Source organism: Sebastes fasciatus, chromosome 24 (assembly GCF_043250625.1).
Source record: "Sebastes fasciatus isolate fSebFas1 chromosome 24, fSebFas1.pri, whole genome shotgun sequence".
Classification (NCBI taxonomy): Eukaryota; Metazoa; Chordata; class Actinopteri; order Perciformes; family Sebastidae; genus Sebastes; species Sebastes fasciatus.
The window spans coordinates 3246479-3266610 of record NC_133818.1 but is presented as its reverse complement, the minus strand read 5'-3'; the positions used below and the strand labels follow the sequence as shown (position 1 = coordinate 3266610).

Here is a 20132-nt window from a genome sequence, read left to right as displayed (position 1 = left end):
CCTCTGTCTGGTCAGCTAACATTACTGCCAAGCAGCTGAAATATAGAGTGATATTGTGGTTTTAGTTGACGTGTGTCGCCTCACTGTGTTGAGCGATGCTCGTTCATGTCTATGTAGAGCGAGCACAAGCGCCAGCAACAGGACGCTAACTTTAGTTGACTTAGCAGCCACAGGTGTCGCTGTTAACAAGCATTTCTGAAAGTTACAAACAGTCCCTTTAACTAAATCAGTTTCTCTTAAAAACGGAATAATTTCACAGTATATCTGCTATATTCCCCCAATAGACCTGACAATGAAAAGTCTTGATGTTTTGCCTTCCTTAGTGACTGTAAAAGGTGATTCCTCTGGATACTGTAATTCCTGCAGTGTATCAGTACATGTTCGACAGCTTCTGGTTGATTACAATATATGCATTTCCCTTCTTTTCCAGCCCACCTTTCTCCCTGCTCCAACATGTTTTTTGTATATTGTACATATGCCTTCCAGTTTCCTGATCATCCAAGTACTCCTGCCATACTTTTTGTGCATCTGTCACAGACCATGTCAGTGCATGTTTTAATGTACGTCCTTATAATATTTGAGTGAAACAAAGTGTCTTAAAGTCAGTATAAATCCCCACAGAGCAGCATGTTTTAATGTCTTGTCTTGGTCTGACACCATGTGAGTAATTTTGGTACTGCACATAGTCGACTGTAGTTTCCTCAGCAGATGGCGGTCTCTGTCCTTAATGAAATAGTTACAGCACCATCTCCTGGTTGTATTTTAAACTTGTCCACCCGCAACAGGAACAGATTGACAAACCAATAATAGATTACAAAAAGAATCTCAGCTCCTAAAATAACAGCCAGTCTATTTATTTTATTACATGCATGCAGCTTTGCTTTTTTCTCTGGATATATTTCTGGGAATCACTGAAAATGTGCAGACATTTTTATTATATGCTACTTTTAAATTTAAGAATGATGTACTAATTTCTAATAAGAAACATTTCTTAAACAATCTTTCGTATATTATCAAGTCAAATTCCTTTTATAGACTGATAAAACAGATGTTATTCTTCTGTATAAGACCTGAGTCAGACAGCATTTTAATGTTTGTTTTGACCTCTTTTAGCAGCCTAGGTGGGTGGAGTTTGACACCACGTATATAATAATGACCTACAACAGATATTACTCACTGGAAAGTATTTGCTTCAGTTTACTTTTCTGTGGCTCCCAACTTTTATCTGACTTTATCTGAATCTCGGTAAACTCCGCCCACTTGGAGCTCCATGAAGGATAAGAGAAATTCGTGCTGACTAATAATGCCTTTCCTGGAACATAAAACATTCATGATGTTGGACTAAATGCACCGGCAGAAACTCAAACTCTGTGGCTCAAATTTCCATGTAACCAGGTCAAGCACTAGAGGGGAATTCCAACAAAATTTTCTTGTAGGTTATTTTACAGGAATCCACGTTTTTCATTTTTTTTAAAAATCCCTTTTTTGCATTTGCCGAATGAGCTTCAAATATAGATTATCATCTCGGTTGAATATTTCTGCCTACTGGGGTCCCTAAACAGTCTTGGATTACATATAATTGGGTATCACTGTAAAGCTGAGACTCTTGTGGATCCAATGTGCCCAACTGTATTCATGTGTGATGATGTTAGTCCCCATAGGAGCCATTTCATTGTAGTGAGACCATTTCTTGAAACTTGACCTCACTGTGTAAAATGACCTGTGGTGACCTCTAGGATAATCACAGCCTCATGAAACTTTACAGCCACAAACTAGAGACCTAGAGCATTCAGAGGATGGATGGCTTTCCTAGCTAGATTGACAATAAGGGGGTTTCTGAGCAGTTTACACAACACAAGTGCTCGCCAACCAATCGGCGAAAATTGCAATTCTTGCAGAAATCTCCAAATGTCAAAAGTTTTTGATACCAAATCACAGCATGGCTTTCTCTGTTATTCCTCAAGGTCTTGGTGTCTTAATGTGGTATTTTGGAAGGATTATTGATCATTTGTTTTCAGTTCTAGAAATCTGTAACAAATGGTATCAACCCCAAAATTGCGGCGACAACTCATGAGACATAATAGAGCATGGGGATGGCCATCATATACTTCTATCATAATGTTCTTAGCCCTTATACACTTTCACAATTCATTTGAATTGATGAATTATATCGGATTTGTGACTAGAACAACTTGACACACAGTGCTTTAAATTAATCTTCAGGTTCCCAGCTTTCAGATGATGTACACCACTATGTGACATCTACTGTTGACCTTCTATCTCCCCCTAAAAAAGATTAAAACGGGTCTGTGTGGGTCTCCAAGGGTTAACTTGCCATGCTTTTTATTTCTCAAGAGTCTGTCTTGAGAGACCTTTGGTGTAATGAAAAAAAAGGTGTGAAAACTGCCACTTTTTCAATCTAACAGTGGCTCTCAAAGTTTAATTTTGCACAGAAATCCCCCATGAGCAGCTGCACATTCACCGCATGCAGCAGTAAACCAGAAAACAAAGGAAGGAAGGAAGGGAGACAAACAAGGCGATCCCTAACGAAGCTGCAGGGAGGAGAGGCGATAATTCACCAACACCCACACCTTCTCAAAAGCAGTCAGCTTCCTGCTCCTTTCAAAATGAGGGTGATGGGTGCGCTCGGCAGATCCCTCCCACGCTGCTTAGCGGCTGGCTTCCGCCCACCGCCCGTGGAGCCGCCCACCTCCAGCCGTTGCCACGGCAACACATCATCATCAGTGACTTGCACTGGAGGAGGAGGAGGAGGAGGAGGAGGAGAGGACAGGGAGGGGAGGGGTGGCTGTTTGAACGCTGAGCAGGACAACCAGCATGGGTGTTCATGAGCTGAGCTATTCTCCAGAGAAAATCTGTCTACTTGTGTGTGCGTGAAGGGAGGGGGGAGAGAGAGGGAGAGGATGATGGGAAGTATGTGAAAAGGACCTGCGTCAGAGTGAGTCACCAGTCAGTTTCACAATGTGTTGATGTGACGCTGATGCAAATGGGCCTGCGCAGGGATTCATCTCAGTACAACAACAAAAAAAGACAAGAAGAAGAAAATAAACAGAAGACAGAGAAGCTCCTTCAAAGGAAACTGAACTGTCACCATTTTTATCCCATAGCTGTCTCTGTTTTGCCTGTCTTTGCTTGGACTAGCTCCACCCTGCATTGGATTCACACACACATTCACGCTGGGAAAAGCCGGGGATTCCCTGCCTTGCTCAAAGGCACCTTCAGAGTTGTTGCTAGAGGACAAGTGTGCATAAACAGCTCAGATTTTCAGTTGAGCAAGCCATTGATCACAGAACGCACCTCACAATAGAGTTCAAAAAAATAAAGTTTAATGTTTATGTGCTGTATAACAAATAAAATATATTAGTGTTTAAAAAACAGGTGCATAACTAGGTGAAGCCTAATCTATCACTTTACAATAAACAGTGAGGAGAACGGTGATCAGTGAGACGGCAGGTCAGACATGCGCTCTTCTCTGAAACATCGTACAACAGTCACGCTAACTAGGCCAGTGTTTGAGCCAACCAGGCCAGAAGCACGATGGCTTTACCTCCCAGAATTCACCAGCTAGTTTAGCTTTAGCAAACTAGATCACGACTCCAAACCCTCGCCAGTTCCTCGCCATAGTGGCTGCTTGAAACAAAACAACCTCATGAAAAGAGCACAATGTCTTTAAATACAAATACAGTGCCCTGCGCACTAAAAGTGAGACAACACAAACATTTCCCAAGTTGTAGGTGAATTCCCACCCTGAAGTTCATGACAGACATACAGTTACCGAGCACATAACAAAATGATGGATCCATATAGTATGCAAATAGACTTATTACTTACATAAATATTGCATTGGTCTGCCATTACGCTGAGTGAGACTAAACTATCTGCAGGGAGTAAGGGGAAGGGAGAGTTAGACCAAATTGTCTGGACATTATTATCATCTTGGAGCAAACAGACATATTTACACAGTGTGGCGAACACATAAAAACACAGTGAACACTTATTTGTTATGTATCTACCTCTAAACAGCAAAAACACATCTTTGAAATATGCACTGATGGCCATCACAGGTGGATTAAACACTGTTAAGAGCTAAGGCTAATCAACATTATCATCATGTAAAGCATGTTTTTATATACCAGACACTTTCACACTGTTGTATTTTTTCCTCAATGACACTTAAGTTTTCTTTTTTTGTTTTTGCTCTACACACATAAACACTGTATTGACACCAAAAATCTACAGCAAAGTTACACTTGACGAAGGGAAACCCTGGTTGAGAGATTAGGCTAGCACTATTTGTTATCACGGTACTATTTACAGACCCCGGGATGCTGCTCCGCGAAGAACAGCAATAAACAGGAATTTTGCTTCTTTTGCTGCTGTTGTTGAAAAACCACATACCTGCAAATCTTTAATATTTGATTCTGCCTTCAGTTGAAAGTTTACATATTGAGTGGATTTTACAAGCCTGGATCATTTCTAAAAAACACACAGGCATCTCTATTCCTGAAATACTCCCTGTTTGCAGATGCGTGGTTTCGCATCAACAGCAGTGTTTAGCTAAATTACAAAGTGAAATGAACCAATTAGCTCGGCCTCCGGCATGCCAGGCCTGCCATCCTACCAAGACGAATGACAGAGGTCCCCTGCTGTTACTCCACAACAGCTCCTATACATCCTCTCCTTAAATTACCTTCCATAAATATACACAAGACAGGAGCGAGGAAGGAAGGATTAATCCCATCTCTCCTGTTTTCCCATTTGAAGTGAACGACAAAAAACCTGCAAAGGGGGCTGAATCCTAACTCAATCTCCCTACAGTACTTTTACACCTTTGAGTTACAGTACAAATGCAGACACCTAAGTTAGATTTGGGAGAATGACGAAGGCTCAGAGGATACGGGGAAATGACAATAAGCCACCAGCCAGATGCTGCTAAATCTTTGGCTATTGCTGGTAGGTTTTAAGATCTTCTTAAACAATTCTAGTTGCCTTGTAAAGTCATGAAAATGGAGTGGATTTCTGCATGCCAGCTATTGCAGCCTACAGACAATTAGCCATAAATCTCAAAAATTAGATAACACTATGTATATCTACCATTATTATTATGTGCTGATGGCTTTGATCTCTGTTCCCAATAAGCATACATGCCTGTAGTTTGCCACAATCTTTATCAATAATGTGTTGATAATTAAATCATTATGAATGTCTAATTAGTATTAGGCTTATATTGATTTGGTGACCCCTAATAACGGTGATACAACCTGTTTCTATCATCAAAATAATTAGACTAAAAGTCTAGTAGCTCTGTGAGGCTGCACTTGCATTGCATTCAAGCTAAATGCCAATGTTTAGCAAGTAACGCTCGCAATGGTCACCATCTTAGTTAATTAGCACCACTAAGATAACAGATTTTGTGCCAATCTATTCTATAGTTGTGGAGGTATTTCACTCTAAACCAAATACCTCATGGCAGCGCTGGACGAAAGTTACATCATCTTGGAGCTATGAATGTCTGAATCCATCAAATATTTATCAAGATATATCACTCAAAGTTTTGGGGTATTGTCATCTCTAGAGCACCACTGCTAATGTTGCTATAAATCTGAGGGGGAAACACTGGACACTTGAAATATTTTGGAATTGAAACTTTTAGATTGAATATTGGCAGCATCTGCAGCTGCAGTTTTAAGGTACAAGTGAGTGAGGAAGGCCTTAAAACACTGGCTACATGGTAGTCATATAAAGTGTTACCAAGATGCTGCAGCAACACAGTCAACATTTCTGCTTTTATCTCATCTCTGAATCTACGTTTGAGTTAAGACTCAGCCCCGGCATCACAGCCTGCAACCTGGCTGTCCAAAGAAAGCAACAAATATAATAACACCCAGGCAGAGGTAAAGAGTACACAAACAGATCACTCTTAAATTACATCTAACGTGTACAATTAATCAACAGACAAAGACCCGTAGAGCACTGAGGGCTTCTCGACATAGGTGCTTTGGCAAATACCTTTAAACAAAAAAACAAAAAGACAAAATCAAAGAAAAATAAATGCTATTCATGAGGCAACATTGGTTGTTAAGGCTCTACTGTGGCTGTGCTTGCTTAGTATCTATTGACGGGTAATAACTGCATACTGTCAAGTGTGAGTAGAATGAATTGGGTGGTGGTGGTAGGGCGAGGCGGGAGGCACTATGTGGAGTCTTCCGGCTCTGACTTGATGGTCTTCTTCTCTGCGTTGCTGGACGCTCGCTGCGACGTCCCGTTTTCTGAAGATGAAGACAAAGATACAGGATGGTATCATCAGCAAAGAGGTTTATAATGCAACATAAAACAAGCAAGGCATTCAACCCTACTTGCCCACTGTAAACCTTGGATAATAGCTCACTAACCTGTTGCTGGTGTTTTGGTCTCGTCTGTGTTGCTGTTGCTGTTGTTGTTGTTGTGGTTGTGGTTGTGATGGCGCTTCAGTTCATTGGCTAGCTGCTTGCCCAATGGGAGGTCGCCTTCCTGCATGTTCTGACTAACCACGCGCAAGTTGATTGGTCGTTCATCTGAGAGGAAAAGACGTAGACAGAAACATACAAGACAAACAGTTATTCTCATTTTGCTCACATCAGGTTCAGCTCGTCTACAGTGAACTATTCACCAATCAATGTATATTTACCCCCCTCCCCCGGCTCTGTAATCTTTTTTTTTAACCCACAATGGTCCTAACACGTCGTCGTAGATATAAGATAATGTGCATAAAAAGGAAACATGGCTAGGTGGAGGGAATATGAAAAAGAGAAGAAAAAGGGAAAAAAAGGCGAGTTAGAGAGAGACAAATATACAGGAAACGACAGGATAAAGTAAAAAACTGTGGGAAGAGAAGGAGGTTAAGACAGGCAGAGGACAAGAAGGAAAAGAAAAGAAAGGACATATGACAGGGAGGAGAAAAAAAGAAATGGGACAAGAAGAAGAAAAAGAGGAAGGAAAGCAGAGAAGAAGAGGGGGAGGAGAGAGAGAGGTAGACAGAGAGAGAGAGAGAGAGAGACAGACGCCCCCCCCAGGCAACTGGCTGGAGGTAAACAGGCGTGGGAGTGATAATTACAGGTGCATTGTGGGATTTGTGGGAACAGTGATATAATGAGCTGTCGGGAGTGGGTGAGGGAGGAAAGGGATGAAAATGAGATGAGGCCCAGAGGAGAAGTAAGATCCTAAATAATGATGCGTCTTTTTTTCTCTTCTTCTTCTTCTGTGTTTGAGATAAAAAAAAGTGACAGCTGCCAAAATCAGCACCCATAGGTGTTGTTTCCATCCACACAGCCACGTACACATCCCGTGGCTTTTATGACGTGAAATACTCTTCAAATTAGCCTGCCGCACTCCAAAAAAGATCATTCATCTGCAACCACAGCTGGATTATTTTTCTCGATTGGACTCTAGGGGCAGCAGTGAGACAATTACACCAAAATACGCCCAAACAAAGGTGAGATTTTTGCTTTATCGGAAGCGTTTTCAGGCATCGGATTAATTTGTTGTTTCCAGAGTTTCATCAAATATTTGTACTCAGACAGGAATTGGGAAAATAGATCAATCCATTCAGGAAAAAATTCTTTAAAGTGTGCTACCTAAAGCGGAAGTCTTATTGGACAGGTAAACTCCACAGCTTGTGTTAAACGGGGTTGGATAGACATTATCTCGTCTCACTACACATCAGTACTGGATGTCTTTCAGAGGGATCACTTATGCACTCGTAGTTCGTTAAGGAAGAATGTTAAAAATTCAAATTCACTGGAATTAACTGATTACTTGTTTAGTCTATTAAATATCAGGAAAGTTCTGTGACATCTTCTGATTGCTTGTTTTGTCAGACAAACAGTGCAAAATGTAATTCATTTTACAATAATATAAATAGCTTCAAATTTAAGAAGCTGTGACCAGAGGCTGTAGTATAATATACTGTAATATATTGAAGTATAATTGATCATCAAAACTGTTGTTTTTTTGTTTAACCTGGAGAAGCTGCTATGCTGTACGGTTAATGTTTTATTTGTTTTTCTATCACGGCTTTTAAAAAACAAAATCTTTGGAAAATCCAGACTAAAATATTGTAATTTTTGACTGAAACAAAAACTGTATTTCTGATTGTGAAATGTTTGTTTTCTAACCAGCATTTAAACTCCTCTCCACCGTCTGCTCATTGCCCTACCTTGGTTGTCTCTGCTGGCGTCGCTGGCGGCTCCGTTGGTGTTCTGGGCGTCGTTGAGGTACTTTAAGGCAGCGGGGGGGATCCTCCAGTCCAGAGCCTGGAGTCGCTCCTGGACGGCGGCGTCCTGCAGGATCTCCATCTGCCTGGCCAGCAGACGCTCCAGCTGCATCTGATGGACACAAACAGTTTATAATAAGAATTACAGGAGACCAAATTAAGATGATTTGACTTGAGTCAGATGTGTACGATGGCATATTAGGGCCATTGTAGGTGAAAACTAATATTACGGAGCTGGGGGAGGTAAGGGGTTTTAATATTCAGAGAAAAAAAACAAGATTAAAGTCATAAATTGACGAGAAAAAACTTGGATATTCTCTGAGATTAAGGTGGTAAATTTCTGAGATAAAACTCTCAAATGTACGCCTCTTTCTGTCCCTTCAGTTGTCAGTCTGGTTGAACCATTGTACAGCGTTTTGTTCTCCATGTACAAATCTAAATAACATCTATTTGTAAAGAAGACTTTCTACAAACTAAAAGCATGAAAGACCATTAAAACATATAAAGTAGTCCTCTCGGACATCTGACTGGACACAATCAAGTTATGAAGGAGATTCATAACTTTTCACCGATAGTGTACATTACACCTCCAGCCTTTACAGGTATTAAAGAAAGCGCGTACGCTCGCTGACATGCAGCCTGAAGCATAACTCCAGCAGTCATTGAGCATTAACACGGAGGACGGATAAAGTAAAGACTGACAAACAGTTGACACCTCAGTTTCATAGAAATGTGCAGGAGTAAAAACATCTTATTGTTTGTCTGTTCATCACTGTCAGCTCAGATTATTACGGGACGTGCTCCACATCCCTCACACAGTCTGATGTGAGCAGCGGTTCAGAGGGCCTGCAGTGTGAATGCAGCCATGAAATCTCTTCTTCTTCTTCTGAAAGCGATTTCTGAGAAATCACATCAAAATGACAAGTGTAACTGCAGCTGCACAAACACAGACTGATAAACCAGCACATGCACACATGAGACATATGCTCACACATGAGTTTTCCAGTTCACATGAACATGTTTTCTTGGTAATGAGTTATCATAAAGCTCTCCTCCTACACTCCGGCTCTAATTAGGAACAAAGCACAGCAGCACTGGAAACCAATAAAGAACATTACTAGGATCAAACTGGATCCTGCTGCCACAAACATCTGCTGACATGGAAATCTGTCGCCATGTCTGTTAGTAAGAATCCTTTCAACCCGGCAGAGGACGTACAACTGTTTCAGCATTAGAGATACGCTGTGTGTTCATCTCTGATTTTCATATTAACGAGAGGTGATCTACGAGAGCTTGTAACAAGAGTTATATTCACTAAAAAATTAAAGCAAAGGTATTTGTTGCTATTTTTGTGCCAACAAAATCAACCGTTTCAACGATGCATTTTGTTTTATCCGTCTGCCTACCTGCAGATTTCGTCCGACGGTTTCTTCTCCTTTCGACTTGGCGCAGGCCAGCTGCTCCCTCAGCATCTCCTGCCGCATGTGGATGGCCTGCAGCGCCTCCTGGATGTCGAAGAAGTTCTCCTGAAGGTGTCGAAAAGACATATTTAACACTTATTAAGAGAAACAGTAGAGTAGCAGATTATAGGTCATAGGTCACGACTGTCCTCTGAACTGTTTCTGGAAGTTTTGGGGGGCTAAATGACCTGAGAATTACACATGATATTTCTTTAAAGCTTGTTCTGATGTTAGATAAAACATCATGGCATTGTAGAGAAGGCACATAAGAAAATAGAGCAGAAGAGTTAAATGTGAAAGAAAAAAAGAGGAAATCATCATCCGGTGATTCGATTTATTATCATTATTTGATATATTAATATTATAGTTAACATTGAGTATGGATTCTACGTCATTTTTTGTGTCTGTCCACTTTGTAAATCATTTGCTTTTGCTTGAAATCTTATTTTTCCTTCATCATTTTAATTTTAATCTTGAGATGACTTGTTTTAATCTATTCTAACTTTATTAACTAACTAACAATATTTTCTACAGCATTTCCTTTCATAATAAAACAAAACAAAGTGGAATTTTTGGGAGTTTTTCTGATTCTGCAGAACGGCGGACTGAAAGCGAATTTGGCAGGAATTCCCCCCTTTTGGGAGCTCAGAGTAGTTTTTGCGGGCAGGTGTCGGTTCGTCTTCGTCTTGCTTAAAATCCCTGCAGAGTTCGCAGCCACCACATGTTTTCCATCATCGCTTTACAAACTGAGAGGAGCCATTCAGAGCTCAAAGAACGTGTGTCGGGAGATTAACGCTGAGAGATCGCTTTGTACTCTGTTCAAGACTGTTACTGCTGTGTCCATTCTGTTTCTGATAGCTGCACACATGACGAGCTCCAGCTGCCAACATCCTGTCTTTACATTTTAAATACTGAAAATGAACCAACGAGTGAGCTGCAGCTCTTTGTTCAACATTATTTATCAAAGTAACAAGGTCAAATGTCTGCAAGAGGTCCTCCATCATATACAGAACAGTGATTGAACACATATCTACTACAGAACACATTGTCTGGAAGCTCTTTCACACAGGAAGTGTTTTACGTTTCTGGTTTGTTTGGAGCACTTAGAAGAAGTAGAACTGGGTATGCAGCATAAGCAGGGTCATGTCTAGAAGGTAACACTCAAATTGTGAAACTCTCGCGAGATGGTTAAGGTTAGGATAGATCCTAGACACTACCCATATGCAGGGATAGCCATTAAAACATTGACAGGTGTAGGGCTGCAACTATATAGTTATTTATCTAATTGATCAGGTGATTTGGATTTTTGCTTGGTCTAAAAAAGAAAATGTCCAAAATGCTCCTAAAATGTTGAACGATTGAAAAAACACTTTAAAGATCTTAATCTGAGATTTAAGATGAGAAACGTTCCTCCTTCTGCAGATGAATGTGAATACAAACATCATTGTGCACGGTGAAGCTAAAACATTTGGTGTTAGTGAAGAAACATCACTTAGCACAACTAGAAAAACTCACTACAAAACAACGTTACACTTTATCTAAATAACACATATAAAGACAGAAACAACTCTACTTAGTATAACCTTTAATATTCCCACTGCACATCTTTAATGTGACTGCAGTGCTGACCTTACCTCTGTTTTAATCCTTTTAGGGGACGGCTCGTCTCTGTCTCCACAGCGAGACCTGCACAGAAACATCAGGAAAAACACGTCAGGACTTTATAAGCGGGTGTAACTGTTGAATGGATTCATTCTTCAAAAGGCAGAGACCAAAATGTTACTCCTTACTGCTGATTGTCAGGAAGGCATATATATTTTTTTATTTGTTTAGAAATTCTTTTTATCCTGAAGGAAACTGTTGGTTTAAACTTGCTGAGAATGCACAATGAAATGAAATAAAGAGAAAAGCAGTGTTACTCACTTGCTGGTGCGGTAAGTGTATTTGTAGGTGACTTCTCTAGAAATCTGGCGGGCGAGTGCGAACAGCTCGTCTCGACGTGTCAGCAGAGCCATGTCCCTCATACAGAGCTGGGCCGCCGCCTCGTTCACCGTCAGCTACACATCAAACACAATTAGAAAAACAAATAAACCTCACGGATTCCTGAGGACAAATTCATTCATCAAGCAAGTCATTTCAAGTAGTGAAGCGTTTTTTTTTGTGGACAACCTCATGCAGCGTCAGGTGTTTGCCATCCCTCCTCTTGGAGTCAAAGCGTCCATAGATGGCGCTGTATTTACGAATCTCCTCTTCCCTCCGTGGCTCGTCGTCGCTCATTTCAAAGATGTGTCCGATCATCTTTGCCAGTTTCTTGTTGTTCTTCAGCTGCTCTTTGACCTCAGCTAAGTCTGTCTTAGGAAGTCCCGGTGCCATCCTGTCCACACACTCCAGGACTGACTGGACGGCCGCGGCGTCCAGAGCCTCTAATGTATCTCTCGGTGAGGACGGGGAGCCGAGGTCTGACGGCGACAGGCTGTGCTCGCTGTCGTTACTGTGGCCCGACCAGAACCGAGCCTCGCTGCTGCCCTGCAGGGGCGACCCCGCTGACACTTTGTCCCGCGCCACATCAAGCTTCCCTGGGTCGGAGCAGGCGGCGGCGACGGCTTTGGGCATCTTGACGCTGGCGGTGTTGGCTCGGTCCTGAGCGCTGAGCAGCGTGGGCGAGCCCTCGGGCAGCTTGTAGACGGGGATGCTGCAGACGGGTAGCGATGTGAGCGGCTGGTTGAAGATGGCCGGGTTGGTGACCCAGTCCCGCAGTGCCTTCTGCAGGCGGCGCACGTGCAGCGGCTTGCTGGCCATGCCGACGAGGGCCATGATCTCCAGGAACTCCTCCTCCCCGGCCTCGCACAGCTGCTGCACGTCGTCGCCGCCCTGCTGGATGAAGGCCTCGTAGTAGTAGAGCAAGTTCGCCCGCTGCAGGATCCGGTAGAGCTGCAGCTCACCCAGGGTTCTCGGCAACACCGCTGCCATACCTGAGGGAAGACGCACAACAGTATTATTTATAGAGCTCATTTAGATGTATATATTTTAAAATCCAAAATCCAAATTCTTTCTCCGCTCACACCTGATTGTGCACCAACATTCCCAGTGTAAACTGACATGCAGGCACATCTCTATGAAACATGTACATGACTTATATTTGGACTGCACATATTATTCTTGGCAGGTGCATGACTGCAGTTTATCAGGTCTCAGCAGGTGTGTGAAAAGGTTAAATGTGCCACGAGTGCCTTACATTTTTAGAATGATTGGTCCAGGTAGGAATTTCATATTTGTGCTTCAACCCTGTTTAGTAATCTACATCTTTTCAGGTGGTTTAACTTGAAAATATTCATGTTTCATGTGTAGGATAAAGACACAAAACGACACTCTGTAGGTGTCTTTTACAAGGCTCATTTTGTATTTCTTATGCTTGTAGAGCAGTGATCTACTAATGCGCAGTAGTTTAATGCCATATTCTGTTTGAATACACATAAAATGCTGAAAACATGGTATTTTTAATCTACTGTTTTAGCTCGACACACGTCAGGGCAGAATAAACTTTTTCTGGATGATATGTTTGGCTGTCAGATTATCTTCGCTGTCATTCTCTCTGCCTCCACTCTCCACCCTTACAAAGCAAAGAAACACTCAGATCTGTGCCAAATACTTGTCGCTTGCCACCTTAAATTTGAGAAAAAGCAAAAGTGGAGGCTTGTTCTTGACTCTTCCTATGTGCATGTGAGGCCCTGCGGAGGCCCAGCTAACAGAGGAGTGGCAGTCAGCAGGCCCGGGTTGCTGGGAGGACCACATGCCTCTCTCCACCCCTGCAGGATGTGTAGGTGGTGGGCTCGCCTCGCCCAGAATAGGCCCAGAGAGCCTCAGCCCAGGGAGCCAGGCAGGCCTCGACTCAGCCGGACTGAGTCGGGAAAATGACAACTGCTGCCTGAGAGAAGACGGAGACTAAAACTAAATATTACTGCTACTGCTACTACTACTGCTACCGACCTGTTATCTGATCTCTCATCTGTCTTTCTAAAAAAGTGAAATGTGTACCTGGGTTACGATCCGTATCCTAAACTAAATGAGTATCACTCAGAGTTTAAACAAGTTCAAACAATGATTCATAGCACAAAACAACAGCTCCCATGAGCCCATCGTACGTCTTCGTAACTTCTGGTTCTTTCGTCCATATCGGTAATATCAAATGTCATCTTTCCAACTTTTTAGCTTTTAACCTCTGCTGTCTAAAAACAACGTCTACTGCTGCTGACCTTTAACCCGCAAAGGTGCTGAGCTTGTGAGAAAAGGTTTGTTAAAAGCCTCACAACATACACCACATATCGGTGAGCAGAGGAAATAACAACAGTATCACTTATCAAACCTGTAAACACATCTGGAATACAGCAAAGATGGCAACTTGCTTCCTCTTTTTTTAGACTCAACAATTAACCAAATCTGCTTTCCGAAACACAAAATGCATGCAACAGCTGCATTCTGAAAATAGAAACCAGCGTTATGTACGTATGTATGGAGTTTTCCACATTGGGAGGATATGCGTGGTGCTCAAGGTCATTAAAGCCCATTTGCTAGACATCTGTCAACAAAACACAGGTGCTACAACATCAAATCCTTGTTCTCATTCAAACTTTAACATCCATAATAATCTAAAAAAATAATCATGATGAGAAATTGGGGACGCAAGTGGAATCAGATCTAGAAATACCTGCTGAATTTCCATTTATATCACCTGCGTCAACACAAACAAGTGTGGCGTCTACTACCAGAGTGAGTGCTGTAAAAGAAAGTGGTGAAATCACTGTAGGAAAATAATGTCATGCAAAGAGGGAGGAAGTTCATCGTTTGCAGCGTGAGCATCAATGATGCATCAATGGAAAGCGTGATTCAACTTATCTCAACATTTATGACAAAAAGGTCATTTATTAAAGCTCAAGGACTGGATATGAAAAAGAATCAATAAGCTGAAACAGATTTGGTAAAAACTAAATATGACCCCATTTGAATGAGCATTGATCTCCCAATCTGGGTTAATTATGACTCAAAATGTCCTGATTCTAGTTAAAAACAATACCAATATTGCAAACATGTAGTTAAGCTTCTGATAATGTATCTTGGGAACTTACATCTTACACACAGCATGGATGGTATAAACAGTGGTGGAAGAGGTATTCAGATCCTTTACTTAAATAAAAGTACCAATACTACGCTGTGAAAATACTCCATTGTGATTAAAAGTCCTCACTCAAAAGGAAAGCTTGTAAACATTAGTATGAACTGTCGTCCGATTCCGACAATTTCAGTCCGTCCTCGTTTGTACCCATGAAAAGTTACTGAAGTAGTTGAAGTACTTTCACTCCTCCACATACTGTACCGGCCAATCGCCGCGCAAAGAAGCCGTGATTGCCCCCTCGATTCAGAGAAGGTGAGAGGAGGAGGTTTAGCAGGCATTTATCGTACAACCTAACAAGCCTTAAACTTAATATCGTACAGTTTCACGCAGATTTTATTAGAACCATTATGGTGCTAAATAAAAAACGATTAGTCGATTAATCAGCAACTATTTTGATAATAATCATTTTAGTCATTTTTTCTAGCAAAAATGCAGAATATTCTCTGGTTCTGGCTTCTTCAAAATGATGCTTTTCTTTGACATATATTATAGTAAATTGAATATATTTGTGTTTACGACTGTTGTTGGGATAAAATAAGATGTGTCACCTTGAGAATATATATTCAATATTTTCTGAAATTCACAGACAAAACAGTGAAAGTGCTTCTTAGCTGAAGCCCTAAATACAATAATGCAGCGAACAGAGGTTGCCACCTGCTGTTTTTTCACAATAAAGCGCAAATGTGTGAATTGGATAACTATATTTAGCTGCAGTGTGAGTGTGTAGCAGGTAAATTGTCCAAGACAAACGTCTGTCTGCAGAATAAAATAATCCTGCAGCTTTAAAAAAAAAAAAAAGAAGCACCACACTGTGTTTCTGTAAATAGGAACTGGATTCATTTACTTCACTGAGAAAATAGCTTCAGTAATGCTTATTGTCAGTGTTTTAGTTCAACAGCCGTCTGCACAAACACTCTCAACACTGATATCTAACAGCCTGCCATCTTACTCCAGTTTTATCACAGCAGACGTATGTGTGTGTGTGTGTGTGTGTGTGTGTGTGTGTTCTGGGAGTAATAGGTGGCTGTGAATGGCAGGCTCTAATTGAAGTCCTGCTTCACAAAAGCGAGTTTAGCGAGTTCGGCTTTTCACCTGGAGAAGTGAGGCGTGCACCGGCACAATGGCACACGCACACACACACATTTAGATTACACACACACACACACACACACACACACAGGATGCTGTGTAGTTTTCCAGGTGAAGTGCCACGCAGCAGACCAGGCTTATCTAAAGTGAGGAATACTTTGATTTCACCATGATTCAGGAAGAATTTCCCAATTTCTCAATGCAGAACAGTAATGTTGCAATCACCACTATGACCTGATGTGCTCATACATGCTCCTTTAAAGCATCTTAATATCATATTTTGTACAATTATTGACTGTTAAAAACTCTATAGCAGCTAAAAATAACAGAAATGACCCAAGCAGCACAGTTGACAATGACACACAAGCTATTAATATGAAAAATCACATGATAAATCCTATAATATTCATATAGTAACTTGTGGGGCTCAGTAGTGAGTCAACAATGACACAGCCACCTTTGATGGCACTTTATATACTATAATATCGAACATAATATACATTTATCATGCACAAGAGTGGCTATAACTGTGCTTTAAGGTATTTTCCATCTCTTATGGTAGTTCTATAATATTCATATAGTCTGTGTAATGAGTTTATAATCACACTAACTCACTCCTTTAAGGTATTTTCATATCTTAGACTTATAACATGTGTATGGTGCTGTTTTATCCCTGCACACAGTCTTATGGACATGCTATGATACTACTAAGCAATTCCTACAATATTCCTATAATAACTGGCAGTTATGTGGTGCTATCTTTGCAACACGTGACAGTATATATAGGATAAAAGCATCAGCATCAGCAGGTAACATGCAGGATTAAAGCCATGTCTAACTGTGCCTACCTGGTGAGTTTTTGCCCCCCTTTTGGTCCAACCTGGTCCGGTTCTTCTTCTTCTTCTTCTTCACTGTTTATCCACAGAGCCACAGAGGTGTGAATGTGTGCATAGAAAGGAAGCCAGCACAGAAGGGATCTCCAGGGGACAGCAAAATTAAAGATAATCTAAAATCAAGAGAAGAAATTGAAAAATTATTTCCAGGACAAAAAAAACGGAGCCAAACCGAGCGACACTCCTCTCCTCTTCCTCTCCTCTTCCTCTCTCTCTGGAAACTTTTTCTTTCTCCTGCTGTTGAGAGAAAGAGAGAGAGAGAAAGAGAGAATATCAGTAAAAAAAGCTGCTGACCTTCGTGCGTCTTTGGTGCGTCTTTTTCCTCCAAGTGTATGTTGGGTGTGTGTGTGTGCGTGTATGTGTGTGAGTGTATGTGTGTGTGAGTGTGTGTGAGTGTTTGAGTGTTTCTCCCAGCCTCTCTCCACTCCCCTGCACTATTCACCACTGTCAAGTCACGAACAGTCACACACACACTTCCTGCTGCTGCAACAAAATAAAAGCACTGCTGATGAGCATGAAAATAAGAGGTTGCAATAAAGTATGCATGTGATTAAAACGTGTATAGTAATGCCAAATATACAGAAATAGAAATGATATAATCCCTTCTTTTTTTCCCTGCAGATTTCATGTAATTAAATCTGCAATTATATATTTTATTTGATAGACTCTGTAACGTAGAACTTTTACTTAAGTATGTTAAGTTATGACTTTTTTCTCGTAATATTGCGACTTTTTTTCTCGTAAAGTTATGACTTTTTTCTTGTAATATTACGACTTTTTTCTCTTAATATTAAAAAAAAATTTCTCGTAAAGTTATGACTTTATTCTCGAAATATAACAACTTTTTTCTCATAAAGTTACGACTTTTTTTCTCGTAAAGTTATGACTTTATTCTCGTAAACTTCTGACTTTTTTTCTCGTAATATTACGACATTTTTACCCGTAGTTATGACTTTATTCTTGTAAAGTTATGACTTTATTCTCATAATACTACGACTTTTTTTCTCTTAAACTTATGACTTTATTATCATAATATTACAACTTTTTTTTCTCGTAAAGTTGACTTTATTCTCGTAATATTACGACTTTTTTTCTCATAAAGTTCTGACTTTTTTTCTCGTAATATTATGACTTTTTTCTGGTAAAGTTCTAACTTTTTTTCTCAAAATAGTACGACTTTTTTCTTGTAAAGTTATGACTTTATTCTCATAAACTTCTGACTTTTTTCTCGTAATATTACAAAGTTTTTTCTCACAAAGTTTTGACTTTTTCTTGGAATATTACGACTTTTTTCCTCGTAAAGTTATGACTTTATTCTCGTAAACGTCTGACTTTTTTCTCGTAATATTACGACTTTTTTTCTCGTAAAGTTCTGAATTTATTCTCATAATATTACAACTTTTTTTGTCGTAATATTATGACTTTATTCTGGAATTCTTGATTCCCCCCCCCCCCTACATGTGGCCCTAATACTCTGTAGTACATTGTCACTTTGGCCCTCACTGCATTAGACTTATATACTATATACTTAGACTATAAACTTCATCACAATGATCAAATGTTTTGCGGCTCCAGATATATATATTTTTTTGTGCCTAAAATGTCTCTTTTGATAGTGAAGGTTGCTGACCCCTGAGTCAAGTGAAAGTCTACTACTGTTGTCTATAAATCATATTTCTTTTATTTTGTCAGAGCTTCCTGTCTTTGTGGTGTTCTAACCTCTTGCAGCTTCATGCAGCAGCAGAATAAAATAAAGTGGGATATTCCGCGCGGTTGCCTCAGAGTCTCTCTCTCTCTCTGTCTCTGTCTCTCTCTCTCTCTCTCTCTCGCCCACGCTGCTCCCTGCGTGACGCAAATCCTGGCGTGGGTGGACACACGGGGCGTGGGAGGCTTTCTGCACGGAATACCAAACACAGGCAGGTTCAACACCCACAGAGAGACACAGAGAGACACAGCAGTTTGCACACTTCATGTTCTCAAACTAAATTAATAATGCTGCTGGAGATTATTTAATTATTTCATCCTCAACTGTAAATATTGTCAAAAAAAAACAATAATCAATAGATATCAGAACTGATCACTGCAAAAACTCTTGCTCTTTATAATAAAGTGCTGTAAAGTATATTGTCTTCATAAGTATATATTCTATACAGTGTGTACATATTTTCATCATGTATACGTTTACATATGCAGTTTTACATATAAGACATTTCTCTATACTTTGTTTATATATATATATATATGCTTTATAATATGTATATTCCATAATATGTACAATGTGTCCACATGTCTGTGTAAAATGTGTGCATGGGGACATTTTTACATATAGCCTACTGTAGTAGTCTATAAATCTTGCACAGATGTATATATTTTTACAAATACACTGTATGCCTGTAAAATACAATATGTTTATATGTATATATCTTATATATGTACGTATTCATATGTACATTGTCTTCATGTAAGATGTGTGCATGGGCAAGTTTTTACATATATAGCTGTACTGTACTGTAATAGTAGTAGTATAGTAGTAACAGTATACGTCTAAAATGATGATATAATTGAGTTTATATGTATATATCTTAAGTACAATGTGTTCGCATGTACATTTTCTTTATGTAAAATGTGTTGGGCGGTATATATTTGTACATATATACTGTATTAGTATATCTATAACTTGTGTTTATATGTATACAGCATATAAGTATGTCTTGTATATGTACAATGTATTCGCATGAACACTTTCTTCATGTAAAATGTGTTGGGTGGTATATATTTATACATATATACTGCACTATGTATATATTATCATGTGTAATCTCTTGTGTGATATGTGAATTTTTCAAAATCAAATATGTTAATTATTGACCTTTGGGAGCAGCATGTGCAACACAATAAGCTCGACTGGTTCTCATGGTCTTCTTCAGGGAAAGGTTTGATAGTGAATAATTTAACAAAGCAGTATGTCATAGTGACCACCGACTGATTTCTATACCAGCAGATTTTAGTCACGTGTGAGGGAAGTTGAGTGCGTCAGTGAAACAGACCTATATGCAAATGGTCAGTTTAGATTTCAGTGATGTGACGGGGCATGCAAATGGTTTCCAACACGGGGAGGTGGGTAGCAGGAAGCCCTCTGTGTACGTGTGTGCGTGTGTAAGTGTGTGTGTAGGTGTGTGTGTACGTATGTGAATGATCTGCTGCTATAAGTGTTTCTCTGATCTCTCTGGTCTGGACACAATATTGTTCTC

The 20132-nt window shown here is 40.2% G+C and overlaps 1 protein-coding gene across 1 annotated transcript; it reads right to left on the bottom strand.

Moving 5' to 3' along the window:
* Nucleotides 1–3330: 3330 nt before the first annotated feature.
* LOC141763163 (NGFI-A-binding protein 1-like) lies at nt 3331–17330 on the bottom strand. Its single transcript, XM_074627578.1, has 9 exons — nt 17176–17330; nt 16837–16994; nt 11899–12701; nt 11653–11786; nt 11364–11415; nt 9676–9795; nt 8213–8381; nt 6411–6572; nt 3331–6287 (listed from the first exon to the last, which is right to left on the bottom strand). The coding sequence occupies exons 3-9, from the start codon at nt 12697–12699 to the stop codon at nt 6211–6213; spliced, it is 1515 nt and encodes a 504-aa protein (XP_074483679.1). The 5' UTR covers nt 12700–12701; nt 16837–16994; nt 17176–17330; the 3' UTR covers nt 3331–6210.
* Between the last annotated feature and the right edge of the window lie 2802 nt (nt 17331–20132).